The 16,882-nt window shown below is 38.9% G+C and overlaps 7 protein-coding genes across 7 annotated transcripts; 2 read left to right on the plus strand and 5 right to left on the minus strand. All coding sequences in view use genetic code 12, as the record gives it.

The window, feature by feature from the left end:
• Positions 1-1,085: 1,085 nt before the first annotated feature.
• Positions 1,086-2,630, minus strand: DASC09_024630 (putative serine/threonine protein kinase; the record flags this gene model as incomplete). Its single annotated transcript, XM_064996066.1, has 1 exon — positions 1,086-2,630. One exon carries the CDS (start codon positions 2,628-2,630, stop codon positions 1,086-1,088), a length of 1,545 nt encoding a protein of 514 aa, XP_064852138.1.
• A 1,817-nt stretch (positions 2,631-4,447) lies between these two features.
• Positions 4,448-4,957, minus strand: MRPL28 (mitochondrial 54S ribosomal protein mL40 MRPL28; the record flags this gene model as incomplete). Its single annotated transcript, XM_064996067.1, has 1 exon — positions 4,448-4,957. One exon carries the CDS (start codon positions 4,955-4,957, stop codon positions 4,448-4,450), a length of 510 nt encoding a protein of 169 aa, XP_064852139.1.
• A 1,118-nt stretch (positions 4,958-6,075) lies between these two features.
• On the minus strand, positions 6,076-9,645 carry DASC09_024650 (uncharacterized protein; the record flags this gene model as incomplete). Its single annotated transcript, XM_064996068.1, has 1 exon — positions 6,076-9,645. The coding sequence occupies one exon, from the start codon at positions 9,643-9,645 to the stop codon at positions 6,076-6,078; it is 3,570 nt and encodes a 1,189-aa protein (XP_064852140.1).
• Positions 9,646-10,047: 402 nt separating this feature from the next.
• ERG20 (bifunctional (2E,6E)-farnesyl diphosphate synthase/dimethylallyltranstransferase) lies at positions 10,048-11,106 on the minus strand (the record flags this gene model as incomplete). Its single annotated transcript, XM_064996069.1, has 1 exon — positions 10,048-11,106. The coding sequence occupies one exon, from the start codon at positions 11,104-11,106 to the stop codon at positions 10,048-10,050; it is 1,059 nt and encodes a 352-aa protein (XP_064852141.1).
• A 276-nt stretch (positions 11,107-11,382) lies between these two features.
• Positions 11,383-13,212, plus strand: DASC09_024670 (glycoside hydrolase family 125 protein; the record flags this gene model as incomplete). The annotated part of the gene is made up of 1 exon (XM_064996070.1): positions 11,383-13,212. The coding sequence occupies one exon, from the start codon at positions 11,383-11,385 to the stop codon at positions 13,210-13,212; it is 1,830 nt and encodes a 609-aa protein (XP_064852142.1).
• Positions 13,213-13,503: 291 nt separating this feature from the next.
• Positions 13,504-14,946, minus strand: STE24 (zinc metalloprotease; the record flags this gene model as incomplete). Its single annotated transcript, XM_064996071.1, has 2 exons — positions 13,504-14,853; positions 14,926-14,946. 2 exons carry the CDS (start codon positions 14,944-14,946, stop codon positions 13,504-13,506), a joined length of 1,371 nt encoding a protein of 456 aa, XP_064852143.1.
• A 784-nt stretch (positions 14,947-15,730) lies between these two features.
• Positions 15,731-16,609, plus strand: RBD2 (putative rhomboid protease RBD2; the record flags this gene model as incomplete). Its single annotated transcript, XM_064996072.1, has 1 exon — positions 15,731-16,609. The coding sequence occupies one exon, from the start codon at positions 15,731-15,733 to the stop codon at positions 16,607-16,609; it is 879 nt and encodes a 292-aa protein (XP_064852144.1).
• Positions 16,610-16,882: the final 273 nt, after the last annotated feature.

A 16,882-nucleotide genomic window follows, 5' to 3' on the forward strand; every position in this document is an offset into this window, starting at 1 on the left:
TTGTTAGTGAGACAGCAAAAAAAAAAATACCTCATAAAATCAGCAGTCTGAGTTAGCCCATCATCTCACGGCAATTTTTCATTATCATAGCACCACCAATCGCTCTGGATTGCAAAAAAAAAAAAAAAAAATTAATGATAAATGGAAAGTAAAAGTAAAAGATAAATAAGTTTTGCCGCTTGTCGAGAAAAAATTCTTGTTTTTCAAATCTAAATCCAATTTTCATATAAAGCCTTTCTATTATTATTAATTATTACTACAACTATTCTTGTCGCTAACCCCTCCATCCCGAATCGCCTTGGTCTCCGAGGTCTTTGATCTACCCGATAGAGCTATATTATTAATACCGGCCACACTAGATATACCATCACTATAGTAGATCTATAATTACCGGATAGACCTGTATATTATAACAATAATCTATTCTGGTGTAGTTGATTGGCAGGATTTTTATAGCCGAATAGGATATTTTATTTATTCTACTACGCGAAAAAAAAAAAAATTAGTGTTGGTGTGTACCCAAATATTCTATTAACATTTGCATATGAATATTCAAGCGTAAATTTAGTGTTCTTTATCCTATTATCCAAACCTCTGGTAAGACAAGATAATTCATTCTTGTCACCAATATCCAAATCACTGGTAATACACCTTGTAAACTCAAAATAATACTACAAATTGGAAACCCACAATAATGCCACCATTAGATATCTATCCATATCCTACAAATTATAAAACATAACAAGAATAAACTAAATAAGATGTATAATATACCGAACCAAACTAAACAATCCACGATAACACCAGAAATAACAGAAACAAAGAAAGAAAAAATGCAATAACAAAACAAAACAGAAACAAATCAAAAAAATAAAATCAAATCAAATCAAATGATCTGAGCACCCAAAACCGGGAATATTAGTATAGTACAACGTAAAAATATAAATGGATGAATAAGAAAAAAAAAAAAACCGTCAATCTGTGTGATTAAACACACAATTAATATTGTTGCCTTTTTTTTTTTTTTGTCTCTGGGTAATAATAATAATATAGCTGAGAAAATCAGCATTGTAGTAATATAAAGTTCACTTTTTGTAAGAGAACAACGAATTGTTAGAATGATGATATTGTTTGCCAGCGGCAAATGAAAACTCGTAATCAATCAACGCATCAATGCCTTCAAAATTGTCAACCACTTTAGGATTAATGTTGTTGTTGGATTGGAACGGTTTATGAAGATGATGCTGGATCTGGAACTTTGGCTTAATATTAATACAAATTCCAAACTTGTTACTAGTGAGTCTCTTCTGATTCTTGTTGTTGATAGCGCCAGTGATACAATTATCAAGAAGAGATTCGATTGACGCCGATGAGCTAGAGCTGGTACGAGAGATTTCGTTGCTAGCAACATCTGACGAGGATGAAATCGAAGATAATGATGCAGTACTAGTTGAACTAATGTTTGATGATAACCGTTTTGATGGAGATGTTGTTGTTGATGATGATGATGAATTGGTATTGTATGATAAACAATCGTATGATCGTTTTGTAGAAGCTGATGTGATAGAACAGCAACTCGAGCTTGGATAACTATCGTCACCAGTTGTACAAGAAGAAGAAGAAGACGTAGTGAAAATTTCACACCGACTTAATGGACCTTCTTTAGTGAAAGATTTGCAATTGCCCACCAAAGTACGAACAATCGGCAAGTTATTAGTACTTCTTTTGTATGGATTCTTCACCAACAAGTAATTTGTCAAAATGAAAAACAATTCTTTTGAGATTGGCAAGATCTTGAGCAAGATTTCCGGTTTATTCAAATAGATCCCAAAAGTTTCATCCAGTACCAGGGCCTTCATCCATGGGTTTCTAATACAGGTCAAATTGATCAAAATGATCCCAAGCGACCACAAATCGCCGGCCGCGGTGGGATAATAATTATGATGTTGATGAACTGTGCCCAATAGTCTTTCCGGAGCCATATAATACGAAGATCCGCAACAAAGCGAGTCGGCAACGTACTCGCTTTGCACGGCAAGCCCAAAGTCGGTGATGGCAATCTTGGAATAATCTTCGCTGATCAAAATGTTTTCTGGTTTGATATCACAATGGTATACTTTCAATTCATGGCAATATCTAATGACGGATAATAATTGGAGGAAGATCGATTTGATCAAAGTTGGATTCGTTTGGAATACTTTTTCATCGACAATGGTGCCGAACAAATCGCCATGCGGGTAGTAATCCATGAGAATAAACAAGTATTCTTTGTAATGATAAACTTTGTGGATGGTGACGACATTAGGATGGTCGTTAACTTTTAAATGGATCGAGATTTCCTTGAGGTAATGGTAATTGTGACCAACTTGTTTGATGGTTTGGAGGTTGAGCTCGGCAATCTGCGAGCACAAATGAGGCTTGGATAATAGGGCGTTGATGTTTTCTTCGAGCTGGATGCTTGGCTTGTTATTTACCTTGCCGTTGTTGTTATAACTCTTGTTGTTTGTGAGCTTTGAAATGACTTTGAGGGCATATTTTTTGTGGGTCAAGCAGTCTTCCACAAGATATACTAAGCCGTAGGCGCCTGAGCCGATTTTCTTTAGTAATCTGAGGTTGTCAGTGAGGAGCATTTAGTAAATGGTAATTAATGATAAATATAATATAGTATAATATAATATAATATAATATAATAATGTGGTATGGAGACAGAAATGAAAAGGGTTGAAATGTGAAAATGTTGAAAACGCAACTATAAAAAATTAGCGGTATATATATATATATATGAATGAATGGTATCAAGAGACTTTGGTGCATAAAAAAAAAAGCTGAGTGAGTGGTTGACAGGATATCATCTGAGTAACACACCCACCCACCGGCATGCTGCGCATACACACAGACAGACACCCCGCTAACTGAATGATTAAATTTTTTTTTTTTTTTTTTCGTTTTCGTTTCTTTTCGCTGTGGTGTTTTCGAGGTTTTGGAGGGTGGGGGGTTTAAACAAAGTCTTTCTGTTCCCCTCGGGTGGGCAAAAAAATATCATCACCGCATTCTTATTGGGGGTAGCGCCTCACCCGTGTGGACTTCCCACCCTCGGATCTGCTGGGGAGGTTTTGGACTTGTGACCGGCCGGTGGGAGTTAAGATGTAAGAGAGAGGGTGGTGTGGTTGCGGGGGTGGGGTGTGCGCACCCGGTGGGTGGGGGGGTTCTTGTTCCCGTTCATCTTCGGAGTATTCCGGGTGGAGGAGAGATTATTTTGTTTGTTTGTTTGTTTGTCTGTGGTGGTGGTGGTGGTGGGGAACCCCCTTCTGTCCACCGGTTGGAACTTTCCTGCTGGTATCTGGTGGGAGAACACTGACAAACAAACAAACAAATAAACATCTTAGGGTGGTTTGTATTATCATCATTGGTGAGAGTGGTGGTGGGTGGTGGTTATTACACTGTCGTAAGCGGCTACATCATAAGAATAAACAATTACAATTACAACTACAATTACAATGAATATATAATGTGGATGGCACTTTTGACCAAAGAGATCATTTGTAATCATCTTTCTTTGGAGATACCGGCATCCTTCACTCAATAGATATTATAGAACATCTAGCTCGAGCTTCTCGTTCTACACACCGTCTCCCCAATTGAATCTGTCCACTAGATAGCAGAATTCAGATCCCCTAGGGCTTTCAAGCCAAAGATACATCAACTCTCCGGCGACGCCCCAGGAACGGTGTGGTGTTTTTTAGTTCAAGAAATCCCAAAAGGAAGAAAACCTTTCGGGAACAAATTTTTTTCTTGTTTTTTATTGCGGGAAAAAAAAAAAAAAAAAAAAATTCTTTCACTTCATAATCACGTGCAAGTCTCGGAGTTTCCTTTAATAACCCGGCTGTTCAACCTATCAACTCGATATTTTGTACTGTCATATTCATTATTAGCATTATTATTACACAGACGACTAACAGAATACCTGACTCCCCACTCAGGAATAATCGTAAATGACTATGCAAGAATATTACAAATAATCATAAATGACTATTCAGCAATTTTGTTTCCTTGCCAAGAGTCATGGTCTGTCATGTCATCTACACTACCACTTCGTAAATACATCCCAACTATTAGCAGCAAAGCAAAAAATCTCTCTTTTTTTGATGTTTTTTTTTCTTCAATTTTCAACATGATTGTTTATATATTTATGGATAATCAAGACTTATGTCCTAATAGGGAAGAAGACAAAAAAAAAAAAAAAACTGTCAGCCAGAGGTCTATTCATACTCTATATACATGCTTTGAAAAAACTACTATCAGCCTCGTTTCTCCACTCATTATCATCCCTATGCCGTTCTTGTAACTGCATTACATACCTACCCCCTAACATACGGTACTGATTGTTTCATCCCCCTTCCATCTGATCTGATTGTCTGATTTATACGAGTTATCTTTTTTTTTTTTTTCAATCACTCTTGGAGTACTTGTGATTCCATACTTGATTAGGTGGATATTCTGTTGGCACTCTCAATTCCAAACTCACTCTCTTCTTAGTTTTTTCAAACTTGCTACCAAACCCAAACAACACTCCACCGTCTTCCACCCCGTGCTTCAAATCTTCCATTGCCGATTGCATCGCTTCAAATTGTTTCGTCAATTTCTCTTCTCTGACTTGTCTCTTTTGCTTTTGTAACATCGCCCAGGCATTATGGACAACTTGATGACGTACCAAGTCCTCATTGGTCAATTTTAAACGAAGTGGTTGTTTTCTAGCAGCCGACATCACACTAAGTTGCCCAACCACACGCTGGGTACCTTGAGACATCGTCAGCTTAGATTTGGTTCTTTTGCCACGAGTAAATTGTGAACTAATGGTACCGGCCATCATCGATGATATGGATGCGCTGGCTGGCATTATTCTTTGTGAAAGGCTAAGCCCTAATCCACTTTGAAGTTTAATAGTATTGGTCAACATTGGTAATCGATATAAAATCACTGGTAGATGTTCCTTGTTTTTTGTTGTACAATAATCAAAGTCAGTTAATGCAGAACAAAAATCAGAAAATTAAATGGTGTATTCTGGAATGAAAAAAAAAGGGTGAATTCCCAAGTCGATCTATTATCTATAATAGCTTAAAACTTATCACTCTGTTAGGTTCTTTAATTTTTTCATCACCAATTTTTTTTTTTTCGCCAGTTTTTTTTTCTTTCTTCATAAAGGCTGCGGTGCGCTTACCCTCACTCCCCCCTCACTCTGTGGAATCTTCACGTGCACAAACAAGCGGGACAATCCGCTGCTGCTGGATGGGTAAAATGAATAGCTGAGCATCGTCATCGGTATATACTTACTATTGTTTGGTTTGTTTTTCCCCCCATCCATCGTAGAGTGTACCATTGATCCATGGCATTGTTTTTGTTTCTTGTTTTTTTTTGGACCATGAATAACTGTTGCTAATTGGAGAAGAATGGTTTGTCGTTGTGTTTATTTTTGTGGTTTACGACGGCAACAAATTAGAGTTTCTTTGACACCACCCACCAATCAGCAAAAAAGAAAAGAAATATTGGTGATGTAAACAATCATGAAAAGTATTAGAAATTTCTAGAAGTTGCGGTCATTTCATTATTATTATTATTTATGTTTATTCTGTAATCATTATTTGGAAATTGTTCATACCTTACTTACGCCCCTCCGAATGACCCTTGGTGGTTATCACTTTCTCCTCGTTTTCCTTATTTCAACTTGTAATCAATATTCCAACTTATTGGCCAAGGTGCTATACAAAATAATTGTCCTTCTCCTATATTGATGATTTCAAGGTTTTCTTTTTCTTTTTTTTTTTTTTTCTTTTTGCTCTTCAAAAGTATGCTGTGGTGATACTATTGTCGGTTAAATGTTCCAAAAAAAATGTAAACAAATATCTTTGGGTTGTTACGTGGGTATAATATGTTATTACATCTTTACATTGTAGGACAATTCGGTGGGGATGCCAATAGAGAAAACCCAAGAAAAGTTCTCATTTTTTTTCGATGTAATGTAATATTTATTCCTCGATATATTTCATTTCTCCCTATCCTTTTTTTTTTATGTCCAGTTCATTGAAGCATAAAATCAAGGCTAGGCAACTGACTAACTAATCTTCTAATCTTTTCATCTTCAGTTTCCTGCGGTTTCTGTTGGAGTCTATTTGTACTGTTATTATTATTATTATTTCTGTAAGTATTCACTGGTTGGTTTCTTCTTGGGTTGTTGATAGACAGTTGATTCATTCCGGTAGTTGGGGTTTGAAAATCCTCAAATTCCCCCCAATCATCATCATCATCATCATCATCATCATCATCCGAATCATTATAATTTTTTAGGACTGGCAAACCAATATTAGAAGGGGTATGTTTTGGTACTGTTGGTTTTAGAACACTCATTGAATTTAGCGCTTGCATTGGGCTTGGAGCCGGTATTGGCTTTAAAGCCTTGATTGAACTTGGAGTCTTCATTGGCTCTAAAGCCTTGATTGGATTCATCAAGTTTTCTTCATCTTGGATTGTCGTTACTGATGCTGCAGCAACTTTTGGTTGATTTGGTACCTTCCCAGACATAGGTATGGTGGTCGCGAAATCGCCAAAATCATCATCATCATCATCGTCATCGTCATCGTCGTTATCATCATTTACACTCATGGAGGTTGTAGTAGATACCATAGAACTAAGACCATTGGCTTCATTGCCAGCTTTTGGGTTGCCTATATTGGTCAGCACCCGATTTTCAACGTTCACTGGTTTCAACGGAACGAGAATTGAAGTAAGATCAGGATTCCCAAAACCAGTAGAAATATTCCCAGGTCTATTACACACATTCCCAGAACTATTACACCGCATCAGAACCGTAGGACTCGTGGTGGTGGTGGTGGTGGTGTTATTCGTATCTTGTAATTTTAATAGTATCTGTTCATTACCAAACCCAATTGGTTTAAATTCATGATCGTAGCCTCCATGATTATTAATTTTTGGATCCCTATTGTGTAATTGGTCCAATGACGAAATTGAACCCATATCATTACGTTGGATACTATTAGTATTAAAGTACCCAATACTGTGTCTATTATTTTTCTTTTTTTGCTGGAGATTAGACGGCATCTTCCCACCGGTGTTGTTTTTCTCTAATGACAAAATTCCTCCTTTATTCAACGACATCTTCCCACCGGTGTTGTTTTTCTCCAATGATAATATCCCCGCTTTAGTCAACGAAACCGTACGACTATGATGGCTAGTGATACTATTCCTTCGGGAGTTGGTTTGTGACGGGGTTCGCGATGGCACCAATGGCTTCATTCCCATACTTAATCCTGTAGGAGTTTTTGGCAACCCATTGTCAAGATTAGATTTTGATAGCAAAGACTGGACATTATTAGATTTTGAAGCCAAAGAAGGGGCATTAAAATTTGATGGAAAAGACTGGACATTATTAGATTTTGAAGCCAAAGAGCCGCTACTTGAACCCGTAACTAATGTAGTGGAGTTGTTTTGGGGATTTGCATTATTAAAATTGATTGGCCCATGGATAGGTGAAGCAAGGTTGAAATCACCAAAGTTATCATCATCATTATCATCGTTGGATGTAATGGGGTTTTCAATTTCTCTTTTGGATGCGATTTCAGAATGTTTTGATTCCATATTTTTTGCAGTTATTATCGTCAATGGTTTGGTGATTGGTTTCAAAACACCTTGGGGCAACGACAGTCCAGCAGCATTAATATTTGGATCTTTATTGGCAACTGAATTTGTAATTATAACTTTCCCGTGGTTATCGTTTACCAACTCTTTTTTGTTCGATACCTCATCATTTGGCATCTCTGACCTCAGCCTGTGATCATTTGCATTATTTTTCAGTGTCACAATTGGAGGCTCATCATCAGCAATCGCAATATCAACTAGATCACCAATATTTCCATACTTTGCCGTCTCAAATCCTCCCATCTCATCTTCACTTGACTCGACATCCTCATTAATACCATCGGTAGCTTGGAATACAAAATCACCAAATCCATCATCTTTTTCTTCCTCTTCTTCTTCTTCTTTCTTACCATCTTCCTGCTGGGTAGGATCTCTAGGTCCATCTTCCGTTGTTGCTCCATTTTTGAAGAAATTTTTACTAGAAATGTTGGATTTCTTGATATTTTTCGCCATCTTCGATGATAGTTTGTTATTATTTTGCGGATTATTCCTTTGAAACCCGAAAAACGAATTCAAAGGTGAGAAAATCTTACTAGCACGTACTGTTGCACCTTCTTCGCGAATATTTTCTCTATTATCATTCATCACCGGGTCGTTATTGATGATCTCTTGTTCTTCCAATTTTAATTTCTTGAGCTCCTCTGCCTTTCGTTGGTTCACTTTATCAATTTCTCGCTGGCGCTGGTTTTCACGTTCTTGTTCTTCAAGTTCATGAGCTAATCTCTCTTGTACTAATCGATCCGCAACAACAGAGGCTCGTCTGAGAAGTTTTTCCCTGACGGTTTCCATTCTCGTTGGGGTGGTAGGAGTGCCTGAAAAATTGAGGTTCTCATTATGTAACGTCGATTGATTTCCCTTGGTGATGGTAGCGGTGTTAGTGGTCCAGCCAAACATCGCCGCATAAGCATCTTTACCATTACTATTTGATTCTTCAGTATTATTATGATTATTATTTTTTTTCGGTGTTGTTCTTGAAAAAGAATAGTCGGAATCGATAGTGGAATTGGAGGATCGGTTATTTTCAGATTGATCCCATTGAGAAATCACCCCGTTGAGTTTCCTTTGGGTTTCACTATTGATCCATCTTAACGTTCCCGGATTATTTTGTTGGGGAATGAATTGTCTAGTGGGACGAGATAACGTGTTGTACCATTTTCGAGTCTTTTCTCCAGTATTCAAAATCGAGGTTGGTAATTGTGATTCATGTTTTTTTGCAATACTAATCGGTTTGGGAATATTTCCAGAGTTATCATTACTATACATTGAGTCAATGAGAAGTTGGGGACTAGTTTGAAATATACTGTCGATTAATGGAGGCTTAGTTTCTGAAACCATGGTTGGAGTGTCTTCAAAATCACCAAAATCATCATCGTCGTCTGCTTGCTTTCTTTCTTCTTCTTCTTTTCTTTTTTCTTGTTTGATATCTTCCTCTTCTTTTTTTTTTTCCTCTTCTTCAGCATCATCATCATCATCATCATCATCATCATCATCATCATCTCCTTCTTCTTCCACTTGTTGTTCCTCTTCTTCTACTACTTCTTGGATGGCACAATCTTTTTCTTGTGCAGTTTTCTCGTTCTCTTTCTGCTCAGCAATCCCCAACCCTTGTGGATATTTGTGATCTTCGGTTTTTGGCGGTTGAGTATCTGCAACATCCGCCCATACGTTATTCAAATCCGCATCATCTGCCTGACTTCCCAAACTATCATCATTATTATTAATAATAATATTATTATCATCACCTTCATTATTATTATTATTGAATGGTAAAAATGTCGATGGATCGTCAATTGGTTGTTCAATGTTCTCCCGGGAATTGTTTTGGGGCCCAAGATCAATTGGTGATTTGATACTGGGCGACTTCCAAACGTTCTTATCCAAGCTGGGAGAATCCACTCCTAGCCAGGTATTATTCCAGGCGTCGGCAGCATTCATTGAAAATCGATCTGATGATGTCGAACTATCCTGAAACTTGCAAATGCCATGCAAATACGATATATAAATAAAGGTCTCTTCATTCAATCCAACCGATCGAGTTGGCCTGAAATGTTAGACGTTTTTTTTTTGCCATGCACATTTTTTGCTAGACAAACTACGGAAATACCAATTAACAATCATTAGAGTGGAGTGGGCTAATAATAAATTATCAGTATATTATATTACTAACAATAGTAATTGAATGTAAACGATTAAAAGTGTATTCGGTAATTATTATTACTATTATTACTATTATTATTGTTATTGTTATTTTTTAGATAACTTCAAAGTCCGGAAGAATATTAGAAAATAATGACATAAAAAGCAAGAGGGAGAATAATAAAGTAGCAATCAATGCATCTATTTGGTACGTTTGTAAACCTTGTTGAGGAACGCGGTCAAGACTTCACCTTTGAAACCTCTAGTTTCGTCGATTTTGGCAATCTTTTCCTTGAGTTGTCCAACAACTTGTTCTTCGTAATCGTGATAAATCTTGTCGATCCCCATTTCGTTGAACATGGCCTTGACGGTAGCTTCTTTAGCAGAGTCTTTTCTACCGTAGTTTTCATCCAATGAGGCTCTTTGTTCTGGGGTAGCCAATTTCAAAGCGGTGTTGACGACCCATGAACACTTGTTGTCCTGGATATCGGTACCGATCTTACCAATGTCTTCTGGCTTACCGAAACAATCCAAATAATCGTCTTGGATTTGGAAGTATTCACCCAATGGGATTAACACATCTTCAGCCTGCTTCAAGTCCTTAGCATCGGTGATCCCGGCCATAAACATCGCCAAGGCCACTGGCAAGTAGAAACTGTAGTATGCGGTCTTGAAAATCACAATAAACGAGTGTTTTTCCAAAGAGAACTTGTCCAAATCAACGTGATCTTCTGGGGCGGTGATCAAATCCAACAATTGACCACATTCGGTTTGGAAAGTGACTTCATGGAACAAATCCATCAAATCGACATAGTAGGCGTCGTTACGGAAGTATTTCTTCAACAAGATGTAAATGGCCCCTTCCAACATAAAAGCATCGTTGATGGCAATATCCTTGACCCCTTCAACACGGTACCAACATGGTTGGCCCCTTCTGGTGATCGAAGCGTCCATCATGTCATCAGCAACGAGAAAGTAAGCTTGGAGCAATTCAATACACCACCCCAAGATCGCGACCTTCTTGTACTCTTCGACCGACAATTCGTTGAATGATTTGTACCCTTTCAAGATGACGTAAGTGTCGACGACAGAAATCCCTCTGTTCAACTTCCCACCAGGGGTGTTGTACTCCAAGTTTCTGGTGAACCACGCAATGGCATCGGCGGCGATTCCGTAGCCCTTGAGGACGTCTTGCAATTCTTGGACGAGGTCTGAGAAAACAGACAAGAACTTGGATCTAGCAGCAACCTTGTCAGACATTGTGAGTAAGTGGAAAGTATAATAAATGCAATATTATATTAAGATCTTGTAGAAACTTCGTGTGAGCTGGTGGAAAATTTCGGTTTTTTTTGGTTTTTTTTTGTTGTACGACCACCGCCGCGGGGAACCTGCCCGGTGGTGCTGACCGTACCAGGTGCCAAATTTCTGGTTTTTTTAATTCGGCTGTTTCAAAATTCCTCTCCTCCTCCCCCACACCAATCAATCACCACCACTCAAGTAACCAGCCAACAACACTAACCTAACTACTTGCCCACGATGCTCACCCACAGGACTTTGCGGCACACTAGGTATCTCATGTTGGCAGTGTCCGTGCTTATGGTCTACTACCTTCTCCAACAAACACACGGACAGCTGCTGGTACACAACTTGATTGTCGATAATAACGATGATTTGTTGGGAACCCCTAAATTGGTGATTCAGCAGCAGCAACCACCGTCTCAAGGTGGGTTATTTTCGCTTTTCAGTAAAGCCAATATGTGTCCTAATTATGTGGACTACTCGCAAACACCTCATGAACCTCGTTCTAATGGCCCATTGAAATTGCCATTCCAAAGACCCGACAAACCGTGTCGTACTTACCTGTCAAATTCGGTGGAAAAAATCATTGACGATTTCAAGTTGAGAATTGCTGATCCTGACTTGGCGATGTTGTTTGAAAATTGTTTGCCAAATACTTTGGACACCACGATCTTGTGGCATCATAACGCCACCAGAAAGAGCAATTCAGCAGAACCACCAACCATGAAGAGACCTCCTTCTCCTCCTCCTCAACGGGAACCCGGTTTGCGAGGGGCAAGTTTTGATATGTCAGAATATACCCAATCATTCATTGTCACTGGGGATATTCATGCAGAATGGCTTCGAGACTCTGCTTGGCAGTTATCGGTGTATCAACCCCTAGCCAAATACGACCAATCACTAAAAGATTTGATCACCGGTGCCATCAACACTCAAGCAAGATATATTGTTTATGATCCATATTGTAATGCGTTCCAGCCGCCTCCAGAATCAGGAATTGAAAGACAACAATCAGCGATCGACAAAGTCTTTCCTCGGCCGAATTGGGACAATGTGTTTGAATGTAAATGGGAAGTTGATTCGTTGGCGTCATTTTTGGCGTTATCAAACCAATATTATGCGGCCACTGGGGACGCCTCGATCTTCAATGATCTTTGGCAACAAGCCTTTGAGACAATTTTCCTGGTGATCAAACGTCAACGAGCCCCAACGTTCAACGCCAACGGGAATTTACAACCTCCGTATTACGGTTTTCAAAGAGATACCAACATTGGGTCGGAAACTTTACCGTTATCGGGGACAGGGAACCCGGTGAATTTTAATACCAAATTGATTAGATCAGCGTTCAGGCCTTCGGATGACGCGTGTATTTTCCAGTTGTTTGTTCCTGGTAACGCATTTATGACATCTGAACTTTTCAAACTTGCTGAATCTTTTGAAAATAAACCGGAATTTCAATCCATTCATTCTCGGGCCACCAATATGGCGTTGGCGCTTAATGAATCCATTTACGAGTTCGGGGTGGTCGATCACCCAGTACACGGGAAAGTGTTTGCTTACGAAATCGATGGCTATAACAGTGCGTTATTCATGGACGATGCCAATATTCCGTCGTTATTATCGCTTCCTGACCTTGGGTTCATCGACCGTAATGATCCATTGTATCAAAACACCAGAAAAATGGTGCTTGATAAAAAATCCAACCCTTATTGTTTGACCGGTAAGTTCTTTGAAGGAATCGGGGGTCCTCATGTTGGGTATCGTCATGCTTGGCCAATGAGTCTTTGTGTGAAAATCCGTACTAGTGATGATGACGAAGAAATAAAGGCCGATTTGGCCATGCTTTTGAGTACCACAGGATCTTTGGGGTTGATGCATGAAGGGGTTAATGTTCTAGTGGCAGGAGGCACTGATTACACCAGATCATGGTTTTCGTGGTGTAATTCAGAATTCGGCAAGACCATATTAGATTTGGCGAAACGGAAACCACATTTGATCTTCAAAGAAGAATATAAAGATCAGCCGTATGTCATTGATGAGCAGTTTAAGGGGTTATATTTTGATTAAAGTTGGGTATTGTATTGTCGCGGTTTTTATTTATTATGTTTTTTTTTTTGCTTTTCCTATATTAGTTCAGCTATAGCTGCCAATATATGACAAAAAAAAGTACATTCAAGATTGGTTTTCATTTCTTTTTTTGGGAACATTTTCTTATTCTATCTCACCAATATTATTATTATTATTATGTTATGTTTTGTTTTGTTTGTTTTTTGTCTTACAAGAGGTAAAAAAAAAAAGTCTAAAATATTAAAAAATATACATTCGGCATCTTAAATTATACAAAACTAATTATGTCATTTACTCATTTTTCTCCTCTTTTTCTTGAACAACTTTCTTTTCGGCAACGTAACCAATGGCCTTCAATCTTTCAGACAAGATTGGGTGTGAGTAATGGTAAGCACTGTATAACCAGTCGGCATCCATGGCACTCAAGTTTTCAATTTGCAATTTGATCAAAGATCTAGACAATTCTTGGCTATAACCTTGCTTGACGGCATAATTGTCGGCTTCGTATTCATGTTTTCTCGACATGATGTGGTTGAAGAAAGTAAACACGCAATCGAATGGCGATAAAATGTAATTGAACATCCAGAACCCTGCCAACACTGGTTTATACCCGTAGAAACCAAAGGAGTTGAAGAGAGAATTGTTATGGATGAAGAGCGAAAACATCGAGAACACTGAAATGATGTACATGTTGGAAATAATCATCATTTTCAAATTGTGAGATAAAGCCCAGTGACCGATTTCGTGGGCCAACACCGCGGTGGTTTCTTCGATAGTGGCGGATTTGATCAAAGTATCGTACAAGACAATTTGTTTAGACCATGGAAGCCCCATAAAGTACGCGTTAGAATGGGTGGATCTTTTCGATCCATCGATCACGAACAATTGGGTCAATGGGAAGCGGTTTTTCTTGGCCAATTCCTCGATCGAAGTTCTTAATTCCCCCTTTTCCAATGGTTCGACTTTGTTGAACAACGGTTGGATCACGGTAGGGAAAATGGTTTGAAGGACCAATTGGAACGCAAAAGTCATCCCCCAAGCATAAAGGGCAAAGTTATCACCAAAATACAACACGATTTTCAAAAACCCGGCAATCAATGGTCCGCCAAAGGCAATACTAAGAAGTAACATCTTGATGGTATCCAAGAGGAATAGTTTGAATGTCAACTTGTTAAATCCGAACTTCTCTTCCAAAACAAAGTGTTGGTAACACTCGATCGGGAAATTGGTGGCAAGACTGATCAATTGCAAAAACAAAATGAAAAACATCGATTGGGAGATTTCACCCATCATGGTGAGCCCCAAGAACTTTGGCAAGTAAGGAGCCACGAATTTCAAGGCCGTCCCGGCCTTTTGCCACACTAATGGCAAGACGTCGTATTGGATGAACAAAAAGTTTTGGAGTAAAGAGTAGGCGTTGGTGAAGATCGAGAACTTGGCTTTGGCTTTGGAATAGGTTTGGGATTTCTTGAAAGTTTTGGCATCAATGTCAAACTTCAAAGTTTCTGGGGGATTAGGCTTGCCCAAGACTTTGTTTTGACGGAAAGTTAACACGGTTTCAAACGCCCATTGGGCGAAAGTGAACCCCAAGATTAACTTCTTGTAGTTGAACCCGGGGATATCGAGACTATCACTGAGAGACTAAACAAGAAAGGAATTCGCATGTTAGAAAGAAATTTCAACCGAGTAATAAATATTGATAATAATACGTACCTGGAGGAAAGAGGCTATCATGATAGGTGGGTACAATCTCAACGGAAGAGCAGAAGCAGAAAGAAACTTTTTGGCCAGCAATCGTGAAATAAAAAAAAAAAAAAAAATACAACAAAAAAAAATGAAAGTGAACATGAAAGTGAAAAATGGAATATGAAACAAAGCGAAGGGTCGGCCCTCCTTTCACACGTTTTCTCGGTGGAGGGAGATACTTGAAAGTATTTTAAACTGCCTTACCAAGATTATAATAATAATGATAATAATAATAAATTATTAATATATATAGATATATATTACTGTAGAAGGGTGCTGCTTCCATGCGATGTTCTGTGCCCTGGCACCGCCTGCCAGATGTCACAAGAGGATGTAGCTGATGGTATCTGTGATGGATATGTTGTCTGGTAGGATTTGTGGTTGGTTGGAACTGAGCTTATTATGGTTAGCAGTAGTATGGTAACAAATAAAAAAACGAGGAGATAATGCAAATCATGAATGGCAGAGGTTGGAAGTCTCTTATCTATTGCTGTCTCAGCAATACAAGACTGGCGCCTTTGAGTGTATATTATATTATATTATATTATATTATATTATATTAATAATCATCATAACAGGTAGCAAATACTACGTTGTTTCAGCAGCTCCTCGCCAATCCATGCACCATCTGGGCGGGCCGTGAAATGTAAACAAATAAACAAAGAGGAAAAAAAAAAATATTTTATTGGCAGGAGCCAATTTCTTCCCCCCCGCCAGGCATCCATCCCACCAACCAAACAAACCAGATCATCCACGGATAGACAGAAATACCATGGACCTGTTCCACCACGCCACCGTCGCCTCTATCACTCGGCAATTGTTCCCACAGTCCGCCAACGGGAAATTTGCCGCCCTTGCCTCCGGATTGTCGGTGTTCTTGGTGTTGATTTTCTTTGTCAGCTTCTTCACCGGTATTAATGACGCCATCGCCTTGAATCCTAAATCTCTCTTCTACTTCAACCTTGGAAGACTCTCGAACTACCCATTGGGCCATCTTTCGCTCCTACACTTGATTCTTAATGTCGTGGCGTTGTACGGCCCATTGGCAAGATTCGAAATGGTACATGGGACGGTCTATACCGGGATCGTCCTCAACGTTCTTGCCATGGCAACCGCCATCCCATTCTGTATCGTTGGTATCGTGTTGTTCCGTGATGTCCATGTCATCGGTGCTAGTGGCTGGGTATTTTCCTTTGCCGCGTACTTTGCTTATCGTGAAAGTTTGAACGTCCCAGTCTTCAGAATCAACTCTAACTTTGCCGTGCCAACCCTTTACACCCCAGTATTATTCTTGGTCGTCATCACCATCTTGATGCCAGGATCTTCGTTCTGGGGCCATTTGTTTGGGTTGATTGCCGGTTACCTACTTGGCTTTGGGTACTTGGACAAGTTTATCCAACCGCCAACCAAAAAAGTCGTCCCATTTATCGAAAGCAAAGTCGACTTCTTAATCAGATTGATCCCATCACAATTTTTGTATCTTAAAGAAGAAGCTACCGCCACCAGTAGAGCTGATTTCTACTCGAGAAATGGCCGTACCATCATCCCAATGACCGAAGGTGGCGCCAACAAAAGACAATCGATGCCCCCAACGCCGGCCACCGAAGCCCCAAGCGGGTTCCAAGGACCTGGTCACACTCTTAACGGATAGACCAAAAATGTCGTAATCATGTGTATTTTTTTATTAAGGAACTTGTATAGTTTAGTTTAATGATACCCCTTTCTAAGTCGCGTTTTATGTATTTAAATTGCGTCACATGCAAACAGACAAAAAAAAAAAAAATATGATGATCTTCAGGGATTTTAGTGTTTGTTTTTTTTTGGTTGTTTTGTGATTTCATGTATTGAAGATATTGAAGTGGATATCTATTATCCCCCGTTGGTGATTCTTTCCTATAATATATTATAATATAATCATTTTTAT

Source organism: Saccharomycopsis crataegensis (assembly GCF_037102585.1).
Source record: "Saccharomycopsis crataegensis DNA, jcf7180000000075, whole genome shotgun sequence".
NCBI classification, from domain to species: Eukaryota; Fungi; Ascomycota; class Saccharomycetes; order Ascoideales; family Saccharomycopsidaceae; genus Saccharomycopsis; species Saccharomycopsis crataegensis.